General features: G+C 40.7%; 1 protein-coding gene and 1 long non-coding RNA gene across 7 annotated transcripts in view; one reads left to right on the top strand and one right to left on the bottom strand.

The window, feature by feature from the left end:
* The window catches only part of TBC1D30 (TBC1 domain family member 30), a 104,233-nt gene that overhangs the window by 6,086 nt on the left and 78,028 nt on the right, over positions 1-20,119 (top strand). For 3 of the 5 annotated variants that reach the window (XM_070788573.1, XM_070788572.1, XM_070788571.1), the window contains exons 1-2: positions 11,729-12,254; positions 16,610-16,774. In XM_070788573.1, the coding sequence (XP_070644674.1) occupies positions 11,843-12,254; positions 16,610-16,774 (577 nt within the window). In that variant the 5' untranslated portion in view covers positions 11,729-11,842. Of the gene's footprint in view, positions 1-4,528; positions 4,955-11,728; positions 12,255-16,609; positions 16,775-20,119 lie in introns of those variants that run through there. The other 2 variants (XM_070788575.1, XM_070788574.1) reach the window with 1 other exon arrangement.
* LOC139182955 (uncharacterized) lies at positions 8,591-11,592 on the bottom strand. 2 transcript variants are annotated; one of them, XR_011566454.1, is made up of 2 exons: positions 11,472-11,592; positions 8,591-10,414 (listed from the first exon to the last, which is right to left on the bottom strand). It is a non-coding gene; the product is annotated as an uncharacterized lncRNA (long non-coding RNA). The 2 variants fall into 2 exon arrangements; XR_011566455.1 differs by having other exon boundaries at positions 8,591-10,580; positions 11,472-11,587.

Below are 20,119 nucleotides of genomic sequence, written 5' to 3'. Positions count from 1 at the left end.
GATGATGAAAGAAGGTACCTACTATTACATACATCCACATCAGGAGTCTATAATTTATCAGTTGTTTCATTGAAGCATTCCAAAATATCTTTCTAAAATTGCAATTAAAATTGAGTTTTACCAATGGGTTGAATAATGTTATTACATGTCCTGGGTATTCTGGTTTGTCTTTTATCATTGCAAATACACTTTAGAGTCCATTTTCGTTGAGTCTTATGTTGTAAGGGTTGAAAACCTTTGTAAATCACAGACCTTTTACTATACTTAGACTCTTCAAAGAAAAATTCCCAATGGTATATGTGTTTAAAATATTCCATATAGTAGTTGAACCTGAAAATAAAATACACAGCTGTTTCACATTATTGAAGTAGTTAACAATGTCAAGTACTTTGAAGGCAGCCTTTCCTTTCACAAAAATAAGCTAATGAGTTTTGCATGGCTCCTATTCTGTAAAGTTGTATTTAAAGAGCCTGCAGCCTTTTGGCTTAATCGTGGTAATAGCTGTGCTGACATATGACTGATTGTAAATGTTGCTCAATTGCATGTTAAAATAGCCCAAATCTTGTCCCACTTTGAAGTTTCATAAATGTTTTCAGTTGGCTAAAAAAATTAAAAATTATTAACAGGGTTTCCTATTAGAAGCAACCCCATGGACTGTAGCCTACCAAGCTCCTCTGTCCATGGGATTTTCCAGGCAATAGTCCTAGAATGGATTGCCATTTCCTTCTCCAGGGGATCTTCCCAACCCAGGGATCGAACCCGGGTCTCCCGCATTGTAGACAGACGCTTTACCGTCTGAGCCACCAGGGAAGTCTATTAGAAGAGTAGTGCACAATAATTGACAACTGATCAGTATTTGTCACATCCTGAACAGAATATGTAATGTTATTTGGTGTCTGGTTATGAACTTGACTTACCACTTTAAAAAACAAAATTATTTATTTATTTTTGCTGTTAGCTCTTAGTTGTGGCACATAGGCTTCATTGCCCCACGGCAAGTGGGTTCCTAGATCCCCCAACAGGTATTCAACCCTTGTCCCCTGCATTGGAGGGTAGAAGTTTCTTTTTTTTTAAATAACTTTATTTACTTATTTATTTATTGGCTGTGCTGGGTCTTCGTTGCCACGTGGGCTTTTCTCTAGTTGTGGTGAGTTGGGGGCTACTTTCTAGTTGCTGTGTGGTGGCTTTTCATTGCAGTGACTTCTCTTTTTGCTGAGCACAGGCTTTAGGGTGTGTGGGCCTCAGTAGCTGCAGCTCAGTGGCTCAGTAGTTGTGATTCCCAGGCTCTAAAGCACAGGCTTAATACCTGTGGCACATGGGCTCAGTTGCACGGTGGCATGTGGGAATCTTCCTGAACCAGGGATAGAACCCATGTCTTTCGCATTAGCAGGTAGATTCTTTACTACTGAGCCACCAGGGAAGCCCTGGAAGGCAGTTTCTTAACCACTGGACCACTAGGAAGTCCCATGACTTACCACTTTTAAGAAAGCATTTTTCTATCACTTTAATTAATTTTTCATAAATTATTTTGATAAAAAAGTTATACTTATTCATTTTGTCATTTTCCCCAAGAGTTTAAACCAAAATGTATAAAATCCAGCTACTGAAAAATTACCATAAAATTTTTTAGGTACAACACCATCTTTTATCATAACCTGTTTCACTTTTAATAACCTCAAAATTCTAGCCTCTGGCCATGAAAGAGAAACAGGGCCAGATTAACCCTCCTGCTCTGAACAAGTAGAAAACAGGACAAAATGTATATTTTCACACAATGGACAAGAGTCAGTGCAAGATTGTAATCTATGTGTGAAGGAAAATAAACAATTGCCCCAGTTTTCAATGGGGAGGCACATTCTGAACCAGGGAGCCAGAATAGGGATAACATGTAGAATAAAGTTGAATTGAAAGGAGAAAGGTTCAGTTGAGGGGGGCTGAAATAGCTAGAATTTGGGGCAACGTTCCAAAGAGGAGGAAGCTATGTAGGTGCTGCTGCTGCTGCTGCTAAGTTGCTTCAGTCGTGTCCGACTCTTAGCAATCCCATAGACGGCAGCCCACCAGGCTCCCCTGTCCCTGGGATTCTCCAGGCAAGAACACTGGAGTGGGTTGCCATTTCCTTCTCCAATGCATGAAAGTGAAAAGTGAAAGGGAAGTCGCTCAGTCGTGTCTGACTCTTAGTGACCCCATGGACTGCAGCCCACCAGGCTCCTCCATTCATGGGATTTTCCAGGCAAGAGTACTGGAGTGGGGTGCCATTGCCTTCTCCGTATGTAGGTGCAAAGATATATAAATCTGCAAAGATATCCTTGTGAGACTTTGTTGAACACTAAGATGTGCATGCCTTGGGTGAAGGCAGTACAACCTAAGGCAATGAATGACCAGGGAGATGTAATAATTCTGAGAGGAGTTGGAAATGTTTGCGATCCAACCATCCAGAAGGGAAAGTCTTTCTTGATCACAAGGAGCATTCAGTGGAGAACACAGAAAGGTTACACTTTTGTAACAGAGCTAAACTATCATGAATGAAAAAGTACTGTATGCCTACAATAAGGAAGTTAGAATACAAGTCTCAAAATACCAATCTGATCTGCAAGAAACAACTTGCATGCCAACACAAGGCCCCATACTCTTTAAGGGAAGGCTACAAAATCTAGACACAAAATATAAAATTTACAATGGCCTAGATCCAATAAAAAATAACTACTACACAGGGCCCCTCAAAAGGAGAATGTGACCCATAACCAAAAGAAAAATCAGTTAGTAAAAAGAGATAATAAATGACAAGATGAATAAATTAGCCCATCAGGGTATTAAAACACCTATTATAACCATATGTCATAATAGAGTTTAAACAGATTTGGGCAGCCTGTGGAACATCTATCCATCCATTACATTGATGATATCATGCTGATCAGGTAAGATGAACAAGAGGCAGATAACAGGCTGGAATCTTTCATGTGACACAGCTCTTGAGGATAGGAGAGAGACTCTATGAAAATTCAGGGACTCGGCACTCAGTAAAGGATCTTAAGGGTCCAGGGTTGTGTCAGGACATTGCCTCCAAAGTAAAAACAAATCACTGCTTCTTCCACTTCTTGCTGAAAAAAAAAAAGGAGGGAAGGCACATTGCTTGGTAGGCCTTTTGGTATTCATACACAACCCATTCTATCTAGGAGTATTACTCTAGCCCGTATGCAGGGTGACAGGAAAGGATACCAGATTTGGGTAGAGGCTGGAGCAGATAGGGCTTCCCAGGTGGCACAGCAGTAAAGAATCCACCTACAGATGCAGGAGATGCAAGAGACGTGGGTTCAATCCCTGGTCAGGAAGATCCCCTGGAGTAGGAAATGGCAACCCACTCCAGTATTCTTGCCTGGAAAATCCCATGGACAGAGGAGCCTGGCAGTCTTCCATCCATGGGGTCACAAAGAGTCGGACATGACTGAGTGGCTGGAGCATACACGCTGGAGCAGAAAAGCACTCTGTAGCAGACACGGCTGCTAACACAATCTGTGGGGCTTTTTGTTAAAATAACAGGAAAAAAGTGCCACTGAGGATGATAAGATACAAAGATTTTCATTAAGAAATATTGAATTGCTTACAAAATACAGTAGGGGTTATAGTGATATATGAATAAATAGCACTAATCTTACAAACGGCAAACATTTTTTTGGTGTTATAATTTATATAATACAATAAATAATAATTTATTAATGTGATATCTTGATTGATGATATAATTTTTCTGGCTTGCTTCCCTACAAATTCATTTCATAGGCCTTCAAAATGTGTATTTTTAACAATGTCATTTTTCAATTGATATAACTAAAAGCAATCTCAGTGGCTCTGAGCAAATGCCTGAATTGCAAATAATTTTTGATAATTTTTAATTTTAAGGAGGGTATTTCTTCTAATATAACCGATACTGGAGCTTTTAAGGGTACTCTATAGAGTGTATAACAGTGGTATAAATTTCTGACAGATTATTTCAAAACACAAATTTTAGCACAGGTAGAGCTAATGACTGTGGAATAATTTTTATAAAAACAATTATTTCTACAGATCAGTTTTATTTAGATATGAATTTAATTTTAAATGTAAGTCATACATTTTTATAATTTTGCAATTGTAAAGTTATAACTGGTGTAATAGTTACATTGTAATATTTCCTCTGACATTTCCTATGACTTGTGAAGGGTATACAAGAAACCTCAGGTGGCTTCAAGTTTTTATATAAGTGCCTGTATATGCATTTTACCACTATACCTTCAATTATAAGAAAAAAGTAAAATTTTAAGTTGTTTTCATCATTAATAACTAATTTATCCAGAGCTACATATGAAAATAGTGTTCTTTTCCACCCAGTGCAATGATCTTTTTAAAAAATAAATTAATTAACTATTTTTGGCTGTTATGGGTCTTTGTTGCTGCATGTGGGCTTTCCCTAGTTGCAGCAAGCAGGGGCTACTCTAGTTGTGGTGAATGGGCTTCTGTTTATGGTATGCTGTCTTCTCATCTTCTCATTGCAGTGGCCTCTCTTGTGGAACACGGGCTCTAGGCACGTGAACTTCAGCAGTTGTGGCTCAGTTGTTCAATGACATGTGGAATCTTCCCCGACCAAGGATTTCAGGGACCTGTGTCCCCTGCACTGGCAGGCAGATTCTTGCATCACCAGGGAAGTCTCCATGCAATGATCTTTAAATTTAATTTCTCTCTAAGCTCGTGGATATTTGATTTGCCACATTGTAGAAGTTTTCTAAACCAGAGACTCTAAACTCTTTGAAGAAGTCTAATAATTTTCTGATATGCTTCATTTCAATATCCACATGTGTGCTTTTATTTTATAGTGATTTATTGACAAAGTATGTTGCCTGAAAGCTGGCAGTTCCTGTCCTGGACCTCAAGAGATCTGGCAAACATCGTTGGGGAACAGATGGGCAAGCTCTACCCTTACAGTAGGTCTCAGTATCAGTTTTAAGTAGAAAATCTTCCTTTCCTCCTGCTGCTGGCTGCTGCTTTTCCACTGTTCTCTCCACTGTTGCTGCCACCAGCCTGGGCTCTGGTCTCTGCCTGTTCACCTGTGGGCCCTGAGGCTCTCTGGCCTGCCTGGAGACAGGGTATGACAATTTCTTGGTGCTTGGCTACTGCCTGCTCTACCCCCAATCCTGGTTTATCTCCACTGTTTATGCACATCTTCCATTGTCCCATGGGACTTCACTGACAAAACACAAGTTCAAAAAAAATATTTTTAGTAATTTCAAGTTGATGACAACAAAATGTTAAACCAAGCCTGGGGACTTGCTGATAATGCAGATCTGTATAACTGCAGAGGTCATATCTTGCAATCTTCTCCTGGTGGCAGTTTCAACTCGTGGTGCACGTTTGGGCCATACATTCTGGCAGACTGGTACTCCAGGTATCAGTGATGAGAAAAGATGCAATGTGAAGCACACTCCAATAGGAAGATCACAATGCAGACTCCTGGGACTTTGGAGCAAAGTTATGCTACCTATAGCAGGAATTACACATCTTTTGAAAAACAGCTCCTAATGTACTGAAATGGGACTCTTGGCCATGAGGCACTAAATGATGATGCTTCCTGAGCTATCCATCACCAGTTGGGTTCTCTAGGATCCTCAAGTCATAGAGTTGGTCAGCATCAGCAGTAGTTCTGCTGCTGTGCCGTGCTTAGTTTCTCAGTTACGTCCAGCTCTTTGCAACCCCGTGGACTGTAGCCCGCCAGGCTCCTCTGTCCATGAGATTCTCTAGGCAAGAATACTGGAGTGGGTTGCCATGCTGTCCTCCAGCAGCTCTTCCAAACCCAGGGATTGAACCCAGGTCTCCCACATTGCAGGTGGATTCTATACCGACTGAGTCACCAGGGAAGCCTCAGCAGTAGTTCTACATAAGATGAAATGGTACATCTCGAACTAAGCATGAATAAGAGCACAAACAAGTGCATGAAGAGATAGTGCAGACTTCCATATCACTCATTATGGTTACCCTGTACTCCTATCTCGGCTCACACCTGTGGGACTAAAGATCAGCTGAAAGAGGAGGAGAAAGCATGAGCTTGGTTTAAGGATAAAACAGCTTGGTATATGGGTGGGTGATGGTTGCGCTACAGCCTCACTTGGGTTGGCCTTGGCCTTGAATGACAGTGATGAGAGAAAACCTTTTAATGAGCAGAGCTTTGGGTGGTGCACTTGACCATCCAGTTTATGTAGAAAGAAGTGTTCTGAAGTTAGAATATTCATGGACTCAATGGCAATGATGAATGGCCTCTGCAGGCTGTTCATCACGTTGGGAGGAAAATGACTGGGAGATTGGAGAAGGGGAGGTCTGGGGTGGAGGCAAAGGGATAGACATGTAGGAACAGGCTCAAAGTGTGAAGATCTTTGTATGATGTGTTTACATCCATCAGAAAGCATTCATGTGAGGCACGAAGCAAGGATTTAGACAAAGCAGTTTAGGCAAATGATGTTAGTTGGCCTTTGTCAGTGACTACCTAAGTGCTGGCACAATAGACATCTCATTTTCAAGGAATGTCACTTAAATATGGGTGAGAGATGAGAGATTCAGTTCCCAGCTGATAGGCATTGAGCAGTGACATTTTTTTTTAAACTATTGCAGAGGGGAGGTTATAGTCTGTCACTTTGAAATATAGTATAATAATTTTTCAGCACTAGTCAAATGAGATATCCAAAGTTCCTCTAAGCACTCAAATTTTATGACTTAAATGTCTTTCTACTGTCTACTATGTATGGACTCTTGAGAGTCCCTTGGACTGCAAGGAGATCCAACCAGTCCATTCTGAAGGAGATCAGCCCTGGGATTTCTTTGGAAGGAATGATGCTAAAGCTGAAACTCCAGTACTTTGGCCACCTCATGCGAAGAGTTGACTCATTGGAAAAGACTCTGATGCTGGGAGGGATTGGGGGCAGGAGGAGAAGGGGACGACAGAGGATGAGATGGCTGGATGGCATCACTGACTCGATAGAAGTGAGTCTGAGTGAACTCTGGGAGTTGGTGATGGACAGGGAGGCCTGGCGTGCTGCGATTCATGGGGTCGCAAAAAGTTGGACACGACTGAGTGACTGATGTGATGTGATCTGATCTGACGTATTACTATGTATTTCCCAAGGTGTCTGTCTAAGGCTTGGTGTCTTTTTAAAGTATGAAATCCTCTTTTTATCTCTTATCTCAGCTTTTTGGATTGAAAAATATGATTCTTCATGTATAGTTATTAAATTGAAAACAGAAATTGTATTGCACTCCAAGGATATAAATAAATTGTAATCAGCAATTAATTTTGAGCAAGAGTGAACTTCCATGAGAAGCTGAAACCTGGCAATGACCCTGTACATTTCTCTTGTGACTCAAAAATGAGTAATCCCTGAAGGATTAGAGTAAAAGGTTAACTGCTAGATTCTACAAATCAGCCATTCTAAGAATCATCATAATTTTCATCATAGCGATTTAGTCTTTATGTGTTTGCACATGTTGAAAAAAATTATCAAGATATCAAAAATGTTGAGAGCCTTGTTAAGGTAGTTTTAAATGACAGGTGAACAGAAGGTTATTGGCAAGACTATGATATAGGTTTGGAAATAATTTAACTGTTCATAGTCTGTATCTTGTACACAGATTTATATAAATTACATTCTATAGATTATAGTAAATTACACTCAACTTTGAGATAGATGCTTCTTCAGTTCAGTTCAGTTCAGTTGCTCAGTTGTGTCCGACTCTTTGGGACCCCATGAATCACAGCACGCCAGGCCTCCCTGTCTATCACCAACTCCTGGAGTTTACCCAAACTCATGTCCATCGAGTCGGTGATGCCATCCAGCCATCTCATCCTCTGTCATCCCCTTCTCCTCCTGCCCTCAATCCCTCCCAGCATCAGGGTCTTTTCCAATGAGTCAACTCTTTGCACGAGGTGGCCAAAGTATTGGAGTTTCAGCATCAGTCTTTCCAATGAACACCCAGGACTGATGTCCTTTAGGATGGACTCGTTGGATTTCCTTGCAGTCTAAGGGACTCTCAAGAGTCTTCTCCAACACCACAGTTCAAAATGCTTCTAAGCTTCTTGTAAATATAATGCAATACTAGACCTTATATCTGGTAAAAGTAATTAATATAATTATCTAAATATTAAAACTAAAGTTCCAAACAAATTAAAATGCTAATTATTATTAGTAACATAGTCAACCATAGTAAATTTAATTTAATCTATTAATTAGTCATGATCAGTTTGAAATCATATTCCATCTCGCCAGTGGTTCTCTCTCATATCCAATTAGTTGACTTCAGACCTTTAGGGAACTCATTGCAGGCCTTTCTCTCACTGGGAAAGCAGAAAGGCGGGGTACAAAAATGGACTGCTTTCATCAACACCTCTTCTAGGATTCTGTTTAATGGAATTCACTTTTTTTAGGAAAGGAGGTCATTGGTTGATCTTTTCTCTAGTTTTCATGTTATTCATTCAGTTAATTAATTCAACACCTATTTATTGAGTACATATAGTGCACTGGCATCTGTTCCAAGTGGTGGCCATACGGCTGAACAAAGGAGACAAAACTGTCTGCTTTCAAGAGCTTATAATTTACTAGCAGAAGACAGAGAATAAAATTAATCCATCAATGTTATAATATGTTGGAAGGTGGTGAGTGCTATGGAAAAAAGAGAACAAAGAGGGGGAAGAAGGGAATACTGACGGGTAGAGAGCTGCAATTTTAAATGGAGCAGTTAGGAAGGATTCATGGAGAAGATGATATTCAAACAGAGACCTGACCTGGTGAGAGAAGAGTCACGTGGATATCTGGGCCAAGATCATTCCAACAAGAGCAAGGAGCTTGAATCTACTTTCCTTGTTAGTTTTTATTTTGCCAGTTTTCTCTCCTCAGGAACAGGAGATGATTTTGAAGTTCTGATTCATTTAGAAATGTTGACTATCAGTGACATACTGTGTTCCTGGCCTCTTTCATCATCCCTTTCAGCCCACTTTGAGTTTCTTTATAGGTCCTGATAGTGATACCCCGGATGTGAAACTGTGCTGAAGACTACTAGTGATCACTTCTCTTACTAGGTGGAGATAGAGAGAAAGGGCTTGGAAAGGCTGGGAAATCAGCTAAGAAAGAAATTCAATTTCAGTGTTTCTCTTTCTTAAGTCTTGCTTGTTGCAATGTTCGACATCTGAAGGAACAATTTCAGGACTCAAATGCCATGCTGGAGACAACAGGAAAAAAAAAACCCTCAAAAAACAAAAATAACAACAAAATAACAAATAATTCCATTCCTTCTATTGTATACATTTTAAAGTTAAATGGATATAGTAGTAGTTAATACAGTTAGAAAACCAAAAAATACTATTTCTAGTGCAATTTTAAATTCTGGATACATTAAAGTTATAAAACTTCTGCTTCCCTTATAATTAATTCCAGTTTCTAAAACAGTCTTATTGCTCTCACTCTGTTTACATATATCTTGGTGGTGGTCCAAAGGACATGGGGTTTCTACAGGCTCTATTATGCAAGTGCCTTGGCAAGTAAAAAGTGTACTGAACAAACATGAAACACCCCCAATGTTCACCAGGTACATTGTTGTTCCTTTAAAAAATATGCAAGTATTTAACAGCATTAGTTCAGTTCAGTCACTCAGTCGTGTCCGACTCTTTGTGACCCCATGGACTGCAGCATACCAGGCCTCCCCGTCCATCACCAACTCCCAGAGCTTGCTCACACCCTTGTACATCAAGTCAGTGATGCCATCCAACCATCTCATCCTCTGTCATCCCCTTCTCCTCCGTCCTTCAATCTTTCCCAGCCTCAGGGTCTTTTCCAATGAGTTGGTTCTTCGCATCAGGTGACCAAAGTATTGGAGTTTCAGCTTCAGCATCAGTCCTTCCAATGAATATTCAGGACTGATTTTCTTTAGGATGGACCGGTTGGAGCTCCTTGCAGTCCAAGGGACTCTCAAGAGTCTTCTCCAATACCACAGTTCAAAAGCATCAATTCTTCGGCACTCAGCTTTCTTTGTAGTCCAACTCTCATATCCATACACGACTACTGGAAAAACCATAGCTTTGACTAGACGAATCTTTGAGGGCAAAGTAATGTCTCTGCTTTTTAATATGCTGTCTAGGTGGGTCATAGCTTTTCTTCTAAGGAGCAAGCGTCTTTTAATTTCATGGCTGCAGTCACCATCTGCAGTGATTTTGGAGCCCAAGACAATAAAGTCTGTCACTGTTTCCATTGTTTCCCCATCTATTTGACATGAAGTGATGGAACCGGATACCATGATCTTAGTTTTCTGAATGTTGAGTTTTAAGCCGACTTTTTCACTCTCCTCTTTCACTTTCATCAAGAGGCTCTTTAGTTCTTCTTTGCTTTCTGCCATAAGGGTGGTGTCATCTGAGGTAATATAGTAGAATCAGGAGATAGACAGATACATACTTATCCATAACGAAATATGTATTCATCCATAATGAAAGCCAGACACTTTAAGTTTTAAGGAAAATTCACTTGACTCTCTGTGAATGGCCAGTTATTCAGCATCTCTGTGCTGCAGCTCTCTCATCTGAAAAGTGAGGGGAAGAACAAATAGTTCTTACCCTTCTAACTATATGGTAACATATATGAACTAGTCTTACTGTGGTGATCATTTTGCAACATGTACAAATGTCAAATCATTATGTTGTATCCCTGAAACTAAAATAATGTTATATGTCAAGCTGGGGATTTCCCTGGTGGTCCAGTAGTGAGGATTCTGGGTTTCCAAAGCAGGCAGTGAGGGTTTGATCTCTGTTCACGGAACTAAGATCCCACATCCTGCCCAGTGCGGGCTCCCCATCCCCCAAAATGTGCTTACTCCTTAATTGGGTTAAAGTGAGAATTAGATGGGAAGATTCATGCAAAGAAGGCAGAACAGGCCCTGGCACACGAAAACATTGACAATAATTAATAATTCACAAAAATATCTACAGTGGAGGGGCATCCAATTCTTCCATTGAGGTCTAGGGTATCGTGTAAACTTTTTATTTTACTGATAGAATCAGCTGCGTCAATTAGTTTTGTCTTCTGGTAACATTTATTAAATCCCCATTCTGTTAGGTCTTGTGCCAGAGATTTAGTTGACCTTAATCTAGGTGAAAGAATCTTTATTAATCTTAATTCTTTCACCGAAGGAAAAAAGTTCACAGCGTTATTAAATCTCAAGTACATGCCAGATCTTCGGAAAGGTTAGTGTCAGAATCTAAACCAAGAAACGCCTTTGTGCTGTGCTTAGTCGCTCAGTCGTGTCCGACTCAGGTGGGAAGGTGAGAGGGGCTGGCTTTGAGAAGGAGTATGTGAAGGAGGGAGCTCCCGGCCTCGGCCTATTGCTGGGTGTTTGGAACTCTCCCAGGCACCTTTTCCTACTGGTGGCTGAATAGGATGCAAGAGTTGCCCTCTTTTTGAGTTAATCACTTACATGCAAGTGAAGGCGGCAGCAGCCAGAGCGCCCTTCCCCCTCCGGGCTAAGGGCTTCATCCTGATACGTTCTGGCCACATCCTGCTCCTTGGCTCTCTTTAGACAGTGTTCCCGGGCTCAGGCGGGCCTCACCTGCGGCAGGTGAACCCAGGTATCCACTGGTGTGGCCGTCCCCCTCCCCCTCTCCCCGCCCGGGGCCGAGGAGCTGCGGCGCGGGTGCCGGCCCCGGGGAGGTCGGGCACCGGGGGATCCGGAGCCCGCTGGCGCCGCGCCCGGCCCAGGACACCGGCTGCGGGGCCGAGGCCGCGCCTCCTCCCGGAACTGGCTGGCGCGGCACCGCGGGAGGAGCGGCGGGAGCCGGGCCGGGGGCCATGGAGGTCCTGCCCGCCGGTGGGGGTCGGACGGGGCGCCCGCAGCCCGAGGCGAGGCCGGAGGACTCGGGGCGCGGAGTTCCCCCGGCGGAGCGAGCGCGCGGCTCCCGGGACTCCTGGGAGGGCGAGGAGGACCCGGAGCCTGGCGAGCCACGAGGCAGCCGCACGGCGTCCCTGGTGAGCGGGCTGCTCACCGAGCTGTACAGCTGCACCGAGGAGGAGGAGGCGGTCGGCGGGGGCCGAGGGCCCCGGGGCCGCCAGCGGCGCCGAGACAGCCTCGACAGTTCCACTGAGGCCTCCGGCTCCGACGTGTTCCTGGGCGGCCGCGGCGGCGCCGGCGACTCCCGCGTACTGCAGGAGCTGCAGGAGCGGCCGAGCCCGCGGCACCAGATGCAGTACCTGCGGCAGAAAGGTGAGGGCCGGGGCGGGTGGGGGTGTCCGGGGAGCGTCCTTGTGCAGAGCCCCCTCCAGGTCTGCCGGCGCTCACCTGTGCGCACCTGTGCTGATGGGCCGAACGCCCGGAGATACTGTGTTTAGGGCGTCTCCTTTGATCTGTCGCGGCTGTCCACAGAGTCACGGATTCATAACTAGTCTTAGTTCTTACGTCCCCCCATTCCCTCTCGAGTCGGCGAGTGAAGCATCACTTGTTGGAATGGTAGCCACGGGTCTCCCCCACTCCCCGACCCCTTCCCCATCCTCCTTGTGTTTGCAGAGGCCGGAGGCGAGAGGCAGTCCAGGTTCTAATTTCATCAGAACAGCTGTTAAGACGGGTTTGGAGTTTCTGATTTATCCATCTGAAATTACCTAGAGGGGCCCCAGGCGGAATAGAGGTGACCCTTGGGGCTGGTTTAAGAAGGGGGAAAAAAAAAGCAGCCACTTTTTTTTTTTTTAATCCGCCTTCTTTGGCTACGTACTTGAATAGTATTTAGTGAGGCAGAATAATTCAATAATGCAATTTCTAAGCAGAACGTGTGAAATCCATTGCTTAAAACGCCTGATTTCAAGAAGCTCAATAGATGGATTTTTTCCCCCCTTGGGTGGTGGGTTAGTGGAGGGCCCTAGAGCAATGTCGTTATCATAGCATTTAACTGCTGGAACCTTCAGTTGAAGAGGTCGATCAGAAAATGGCCTTTGACTTTTGGGGGCAGAGGTTAGTTTGGTGTTTCTTTTGTTATCAGGCTCTGATGCTGCTGTCTTGTCCTAATTGAGATTATTTTTTCCCCCTCAACTTGCCTTTCAGGCACTTACACTTACTTACAGTTATCTTTTTGTATAGATATATCCAGACCTCAATTTACAAAGTGAAGTGAGGTGTGGAAAACAAATGCTAAGCTATCATAACATTTCTTGAATTAATGTCCTTGTGCTAAATTACCAGGAAAGGGAGGAACAGGAATACTATGGAGTGGTCTCCTGTCTCCTATTTGTAAGATCAGTCTAGCTGGTACCAGAGGGGAAAAGAAACTGGAAATGGAGTAAATCTGTCTGCTTTCTGAAATCTGTGTAAACAGCTTTTGCTTCCTCTTTTGGCTTCCCCTGAAGATTTTTTTCCCCCAGTTGATTGTTACAAATGGCTTCCACCTTCCTCCCCCTGCCTGAGACTTTAGCTGGAGTCATGCCATTTAATTTTATACAATTATTTGGCTGTTCTCAGAGTGTCTGTTTATGCCAAGAAGTTCCGTAGGGCAATAGTTCTTTCAGAATACAGCGAATCAGTTTTGAAGAATTATGATTTGGCTTTTTGTTTTTTTCACAAGGTTATGCACTTTTCATTACTGAGAGAATTTTGTGGATTAGTAATTTCCTTTTGGAAGAGGAAATTTGGCAAGCTAAAGTTTAAGGAAGAAAGAGGTCACAGTTTTGGAAATACAAATCACAATGAGTGACCACTCTCCTACTCATTCCTAAAACCTATAAGCGCCAGTTTTGCCCAGGTCTCAGTCTTAAGCTCCCTGCTAATCTCCTCTTTCTTTGTAGTCGACTCTCTAAGGAAGAGCATGATGCCATGTTATGCCAATCCTACACACACAGATACACACCTTTATCAATAAACATCATCAGAGTGCTAAGATTGAGGAATCAAGTGATGGAAACTGCTGTCTGCTAAAATAATTTTACATCTTATTAGGTTATTTGATTTTTTTCAGGATCAAAAAATATCTTTCCTGACATAAAACAGTTAAGACTCTCTTATAAAGTAGATAACCTGTGTGTTAATTCTCTTTTCCCTCTATTAGGGATTTTGCTATGGCACCTATTTAGATATTTAGCATGTGTGGGTCATTTATTTATGTGAGGCACCATAATGGTTTCTCAGGAAATCCAGGTGCTCTTCTCAGTGTTTTCATTAAGGGCGTGAACTTTGGAGTCAGCTTGAGTTAACATCCTGCCGCTCGCTGTTCCTTACTAGCAAGCTCTTTAACCTCTCTGAGTCTCATTTTCCTTACCTACAAATAGGGATAATAATGCTGCTGCTTCATAAGTCAGGCAGAGAAAAACAAATATATACTATCACTTATATGTGGAATCTAACAAATAATACAAATGAATTTATTTACAAAATAGCAACAGGCTCACAGACATAGAAAACAAATTTATGATTATCAAAGGGGAAAGCCAGGGGGAATGGATAAATTAGCAGTATGGGATTAACAGATACACACTTCTATATGTAAAATAGATAAGCAACAAAGATTTACTATATGGCATAGGGAACTATATCTTGTAATAACCTCTAGTGGAAAAGAATCTAAAAAAATATAACTGGATCGCTTTGCTGTATATCTTAATCTAATACAAATATTGTAAAGCCACTACAACAAAAGAAAATACTACTGCTTTATAGCGAGGAAGTGACACTTATGTAAGTTAATGTGTATGAAGTGCTCAATAAATGTTCAGTCGCTTAGCTGTGTCTGACTCTTTGTGACCCCATGGACTGAAGCACACCAGACTTCCCTGTCTATTACCAACTCCCGGAGCTTGCTCAAACTCATGTCCATAAAGTTGAGGATGCTTATTTTAATTATTACATACACTGGAGTTCCTTAAAGAGGAGATGATGATCATTGATGATGATCAGTTGATGATCTCTTCAGTTTTCCTCATTTATTTAACACTGTGTTAGGAGCTATGGCTGATGCTGTGGGACATATAAAGATAAAGGAGACCTTATTTCTATCTTCCGGATATTTATATACCAGCAGATGTTGCTGTAAAACGCATTTTCAAATTCAACTATGAGGATTTTTCCTATACTGGACAGTGCATATTATTCAAAAAAAATCATAGAGCTCTAGGTACCTTAAGAGTCACTGAAAATGACTCTTTTGTGGAAGGAAAGTGTAATTTAAATGCAAGATGATGATATTCCTACCTCTTTTGTTTCTAGAAGGAGCTACTTTAAACATTCAAATTTGCTCTATTTGAAGGAATGTAGATTTAAAGAGTCTGTGGTGTTTTCCTGTTGCTTGATTCCATATTTAATCATCCTCAGAACCCAAGTATTTTCAATTAACCTAAGTGTGTTCTTCTCATTATATCTCACATTTGAACTCAAGGTGAGAGAAATAATGGGCTTTTGTTCTCTTCTTCATAGCAATTCCTTATTCTTTATTGCTCTTTATATTAATGTTTATAAATGCTATTCACATTTGTTTCCCAGAATAATCTTGTATAATTTGAGACCTGGAGCACAGCCTTGTCTAAGATCAGACAGATAGTTGATTAATCCCAAGGCAGTTCTTTTTAACTCAGGGTCAAATGCATTTTTCATAATGAGGTCAACTGAGTATGACAGCTGTTAAAGCAAATACCCCCCTCCACTTGTGTTACTCAGACCCCCAAAGTTCACTTCCTTTGATCTCTGGAGTATTTTTCTTACTTTTGAACATTTCTTTTGTTCTCTCTGATCCTCTCTAGTTTCTCTAAATCTCTTTCAGAATGAGTAGATCCAAACCGCACACAGGACCTCTAATGAGGGCCTCGCCAATGCCACGCCAAGTAGAAGGCTTTGCTCACCTGGCAGGTCACAGTATGGTGACTAATGATAACATTAAGTATAACTAATGAAACTCCCAAATTGTAATGATTATTCACGTAAATGTTGTGATCGCTTCTGATTCTCAAGTCTTTTTTCTTTTGTAGAAAAACTGATGTTGAGAGTATTAGTTTTATGGATGTGAACTATCTTTTATCTGATTGAAGGAAATTTATTTTCTACCATATTTGGAGATGAAGTATTATCCCAATAATCAAGCTCTTGGAAGACTGTGTATTTGAAACAAGATGGTCATCACTGCGTGTATCTACATTAGAAAATGTAGTATTACCTACTTTTACCTGATCATTTACAAAGCTGAGTACTTTAAAAAGTTGTTATCAGCTGTTAGGTTTATCATTGATTTAACAGACTAAAAACTTCTCTTTTCTTGCAAGTTTACCGTCTGAGCACTTTAATGATACAATTTTGAGTCAATGAAACATAAATTTGCAATCAGAGCTGGATATCTTAAGATTCTTTGCTTACATGTTACAGGTAGCCTCAAGAATACAGTTTATTTTACAGTATTTACATGGACAGGGCAGGAAATAGATGAGTGACTTACTTCATCAGAATCAGCTGAATATGTGTATGTAATTCTGGGTGAAAATTCAGGATTACTTGGTTTAAAGGATGTTCCAGAGATTTATCTTATGATCAGTATCATTTTGGAATTTGTATTCCTCTCAGAGTATTTATTGCTCTCTTTTCCTTTTTGCTGATAGACATGAATGAACTGGAGACGATCCTTCGAGAACTGAAGTACAGGATTGGCATTCAATCAGCAAAGCTACTTCGGCAGCTGAAGCAGAAAGATAGGCTCGTGCACAAAGTACAGAGAAACTGTGACATTGTGACGGCGTGCCTGCAGGCTGTGTCTCAGAAGAGAAGTAAGTGCGCAGTGGGGTTAGCCCTGCTGCCATGTGGGACTGGAGTGTTAGTGAAGCTACATCAGTAGTCATGATATTTTCGAATATTTGTATTGAGAAATTTTAAACGGAAGCCTACCCCTGCAGCCTATCCCTTCAAGAACGATGAACAACTCAGACCGTTTCCTATATTTTTCAGTTAAGTGTGTATTTTTGGTTTGGCCCAAAAGTTTGCTTGGGTTTTCCATAAGATAGAATGGGAAAACCTGAATGAATTTTTGGGCCACTCCAATACATATCTGATGTTACAGACTTAGTTTTATTGTTCTAAATTTGAAGTAGTATTCCCCTTTGAAAATGGTTGTTTTTGCCTAGTGCTAAATAATGTCTGAAATCTTTATTTTTAAAACAGCAGCAGAGACACAACCTGGAAGTCATGCCTCTGCTTCCTTACGCTGTGTGTTGCTCTAATAAGTGAATTATGCAGTTGACTTAAAAGAAGGAGACTCTTGTCTCCAGGATCTTATAACTTACTCTGAAATCTGAAAACGATAAAATATTTTAAAAATTAAATTGTGTCAGGGGGTTAATCCATTCAAAACCAAGAGATGCATGGTTTGTTAAAAACAAAATGTTAAATTACTAATCCATGTTAGATACTAGATATAAAAGCTTATGAATCGGTTTTTTAAATTCTCCATGCAAGAGTTTTATGTTTTATTCTGCTAATACTTCCCCATTTTTGTTTTGTATTTTTTATTAACATGCAGCACGGCAGAACAGTATGTTCAGGTATGGTAAATATAGGCACAGTGATGTGTTTTGATGGAATGCAGCTTTTTAGGTGCATGTGAAAGTTGCCTTTTTGTTCCTTTACCTTCTCACATTTTGCGTGTAAAGTGACACTTCCTAGAGTTTTTCTTTTTTTTTAATTCTAAATTAAGATGTGTCTATTTATGTAAAACAAGTTTCAGGGTTTGATTAGCTTCAGATAATATAATGGCTTAAATTACATTCTTATGTTTGTTATTTAAAAGAAAATACTGTTTGCTTCCTCTCCTTTTATTGTATCACTGTTATCCCAAAATTATTATTCATGGTGTTTACTGAAGCAGGTTTTGACCTAATTAAACAGAATACTGCTTTATTATTATAATGATGTAATACTCCATACAAGAAGCAAAAATGTCATTCCATAGAGGGTTTTCTCCAGAGCTAGGTACTTGTCTGAAATTGCTGGAGAAGGGTAGAGATACAGAAATATACATGTACATATATAGACATACTATATAGTACATATCTATCTGTATATGCATGTGTATCTACAAGAAGTTTCATGTGTTATAAGTATTTGATATTTTTCCGTGGATTCTGGTTGATTCACTGGTATTCAGTAAAAAAGGTATTATTTTCCCTTTTAATGGTGAAATGTTTTGATCTTGATTTTTCTCTTGTCAACTATTGTTTTCGTCTTCCCATTAGTATTGTTTGTTCCAGAAGTTAAAAACCCAGAGTGGTAAATGCATGGATTTGGATGTGTGGGAAAGTGTAAGTGGGTGATGGAGCCAGTGTTAGGAGAGAAAGGAAGGTCAGGTCGGCACAGTATCACGGGTTGGTAATCACCAGGGACTGATCATCATTTAGAATTTGACTTTGCTTGACTGATGAAAGGACTGGCTTTTATGTCTTTTAAGAAAAATATGTCCACAAGCCAGTGATTCAACTTGTGAACTTGCAGAGGCACCATTCCTATATATTTTAGATTTGTGTCTCTTTAAATCTAGGGTTTTACATTTCAGAGAATATGGGGCATAATGGCTCCTTTCCTGGGATTTAAATTCTCACTTAGCTAATTAGACTCTATTAGATGGAACTAATAGAGTATTTTTGTTGAATTAAGAAATAACAATGTCTCAGAATTATTCTCATCGTATGATACAGCATTATGATGTAGACATTGTTAGAAACTTGACTAAGTGGTTATTTAGAGAACTCGAGAGATTTGGAAATGGCAACCCACTCCAGTATTCTTGCCTGGAGAATCCCAGGGACGGGGGAGCCTGTTGGGCTGCCGTCTATGGGGTCGCACAGAGTTGGACACGACTGAGCGACTCCACTTTCAATTTCCACTTTCATGCATTGGAGAAGGAAATGGCAACCCACTCCAGTGTTCTTGCCTGGAGAATCCCATGGATGGAGAAGCCTGGTAGGCTGCAGTCCATGGGGTTGCACAGAGTTGGACACGACTTTAGCAGCAGCAGCAGCAGCAGCAACATGCCATAGAATAAAACAATTTAAATCTTTTATTAAAATGGGTTTTTCCTGTTGATACATGAAAGGGGATATATTAATTTTGAAATAATCATAGGTGTGGATTATGAACCAAAATGACTAGACCATTTTTATTTCTAACACAAGCACTTGGACTTTTTGATTTTCTACACCAAGTCTTATGGTAACATCCCTTTATTTTCACATTGGGGTGAGAATAAGAGCAGGATCAATATTTGCCTTCCAGAACAGCAGATTTTTCCCTTGTATTTTACCAGTCATCTAAAGGTAACCATAGTATAAGCACTTTAATATTAATGATATAATTAATAATAAGAATAGTAGCAGTTATTATTCATAAGTATGTGTTTTATGCCAAACTGTTGGTTTTATCTCTCGTAGCAATTCTAGAAGTATATTGTCTTTGCGTGTGTGCTTAGTCATGTCTGACTCTTTGTGACCCCATGGACTGTAGCCCTCCAAGGCTCCTCTGTCCAGGGGGTTCTCCAGGCAAGGATACTGGAGTGGGTTGCCGTTTCCTCCTCCAGGGGATCTTCCTGACCCAGGTGTCAAATCTGTTTCTCCTGTGTCTTGGCAGGCAGATTCTTTACCACTGAGACACCTGGAAAGCCCATTTAGGCACATTTTATTGTTTTTAGGCACATTTTATTGGGAAATTGAGATTCAGAAAGTTTAAGTAATTTGTCTAGTGGCTGAGATGGAATTTGAAGATAGATATCCTAAAAATTCACTCTTTGTACCATAAATTGTGACATAAGAGTGTTCTACTTTTTTTCTTAGCCACTAGATTGATACTGGATTACTGTTGGAGCAATAAGAAATTTTTAACATGCAAAGCATGTAATATAGAGTTTCAAGTTTATTAGAAATACTGCTTTAGCATTGTTTTCATGTGATATAAAATACTTTATCTTTTCTTGGCCAGGTGGATTATGGAACAAATGCATGTGGTGTGCAGGAAAATCCACCCAAAGACATTAAGATGATGGGAAGAATAAGATGACTATTTGGCTAGGAGTTTGACTCTGATGTTAATATTTTTAAGCAGTTTGCTTATCCCATGGTTTGACTATT

Source organism: Bos indicus, chromosome 5 (assembly GCF_029378745.1).
Source record: "Bos indicus isolate NIAB-ARS_2022 breed Sahiwal x Tharparkar chromosome 5, NIAB-ARS_B.indTharparkar_mat_pri_1.0, whole genome shotgun sequence".
Classification (NCBI taxonomy): domain Eukaryota; kingdom Metazoa; phylum Chordata; class Mammalia; order Artiodactyla; family Bovidae; genus Bos; species Bos indicus.
The sequence above is the reverse complement of the archived record's forward strand: the minus strand, read 5'-3'. Positions and strand labels throughout refer to the sequence as shown.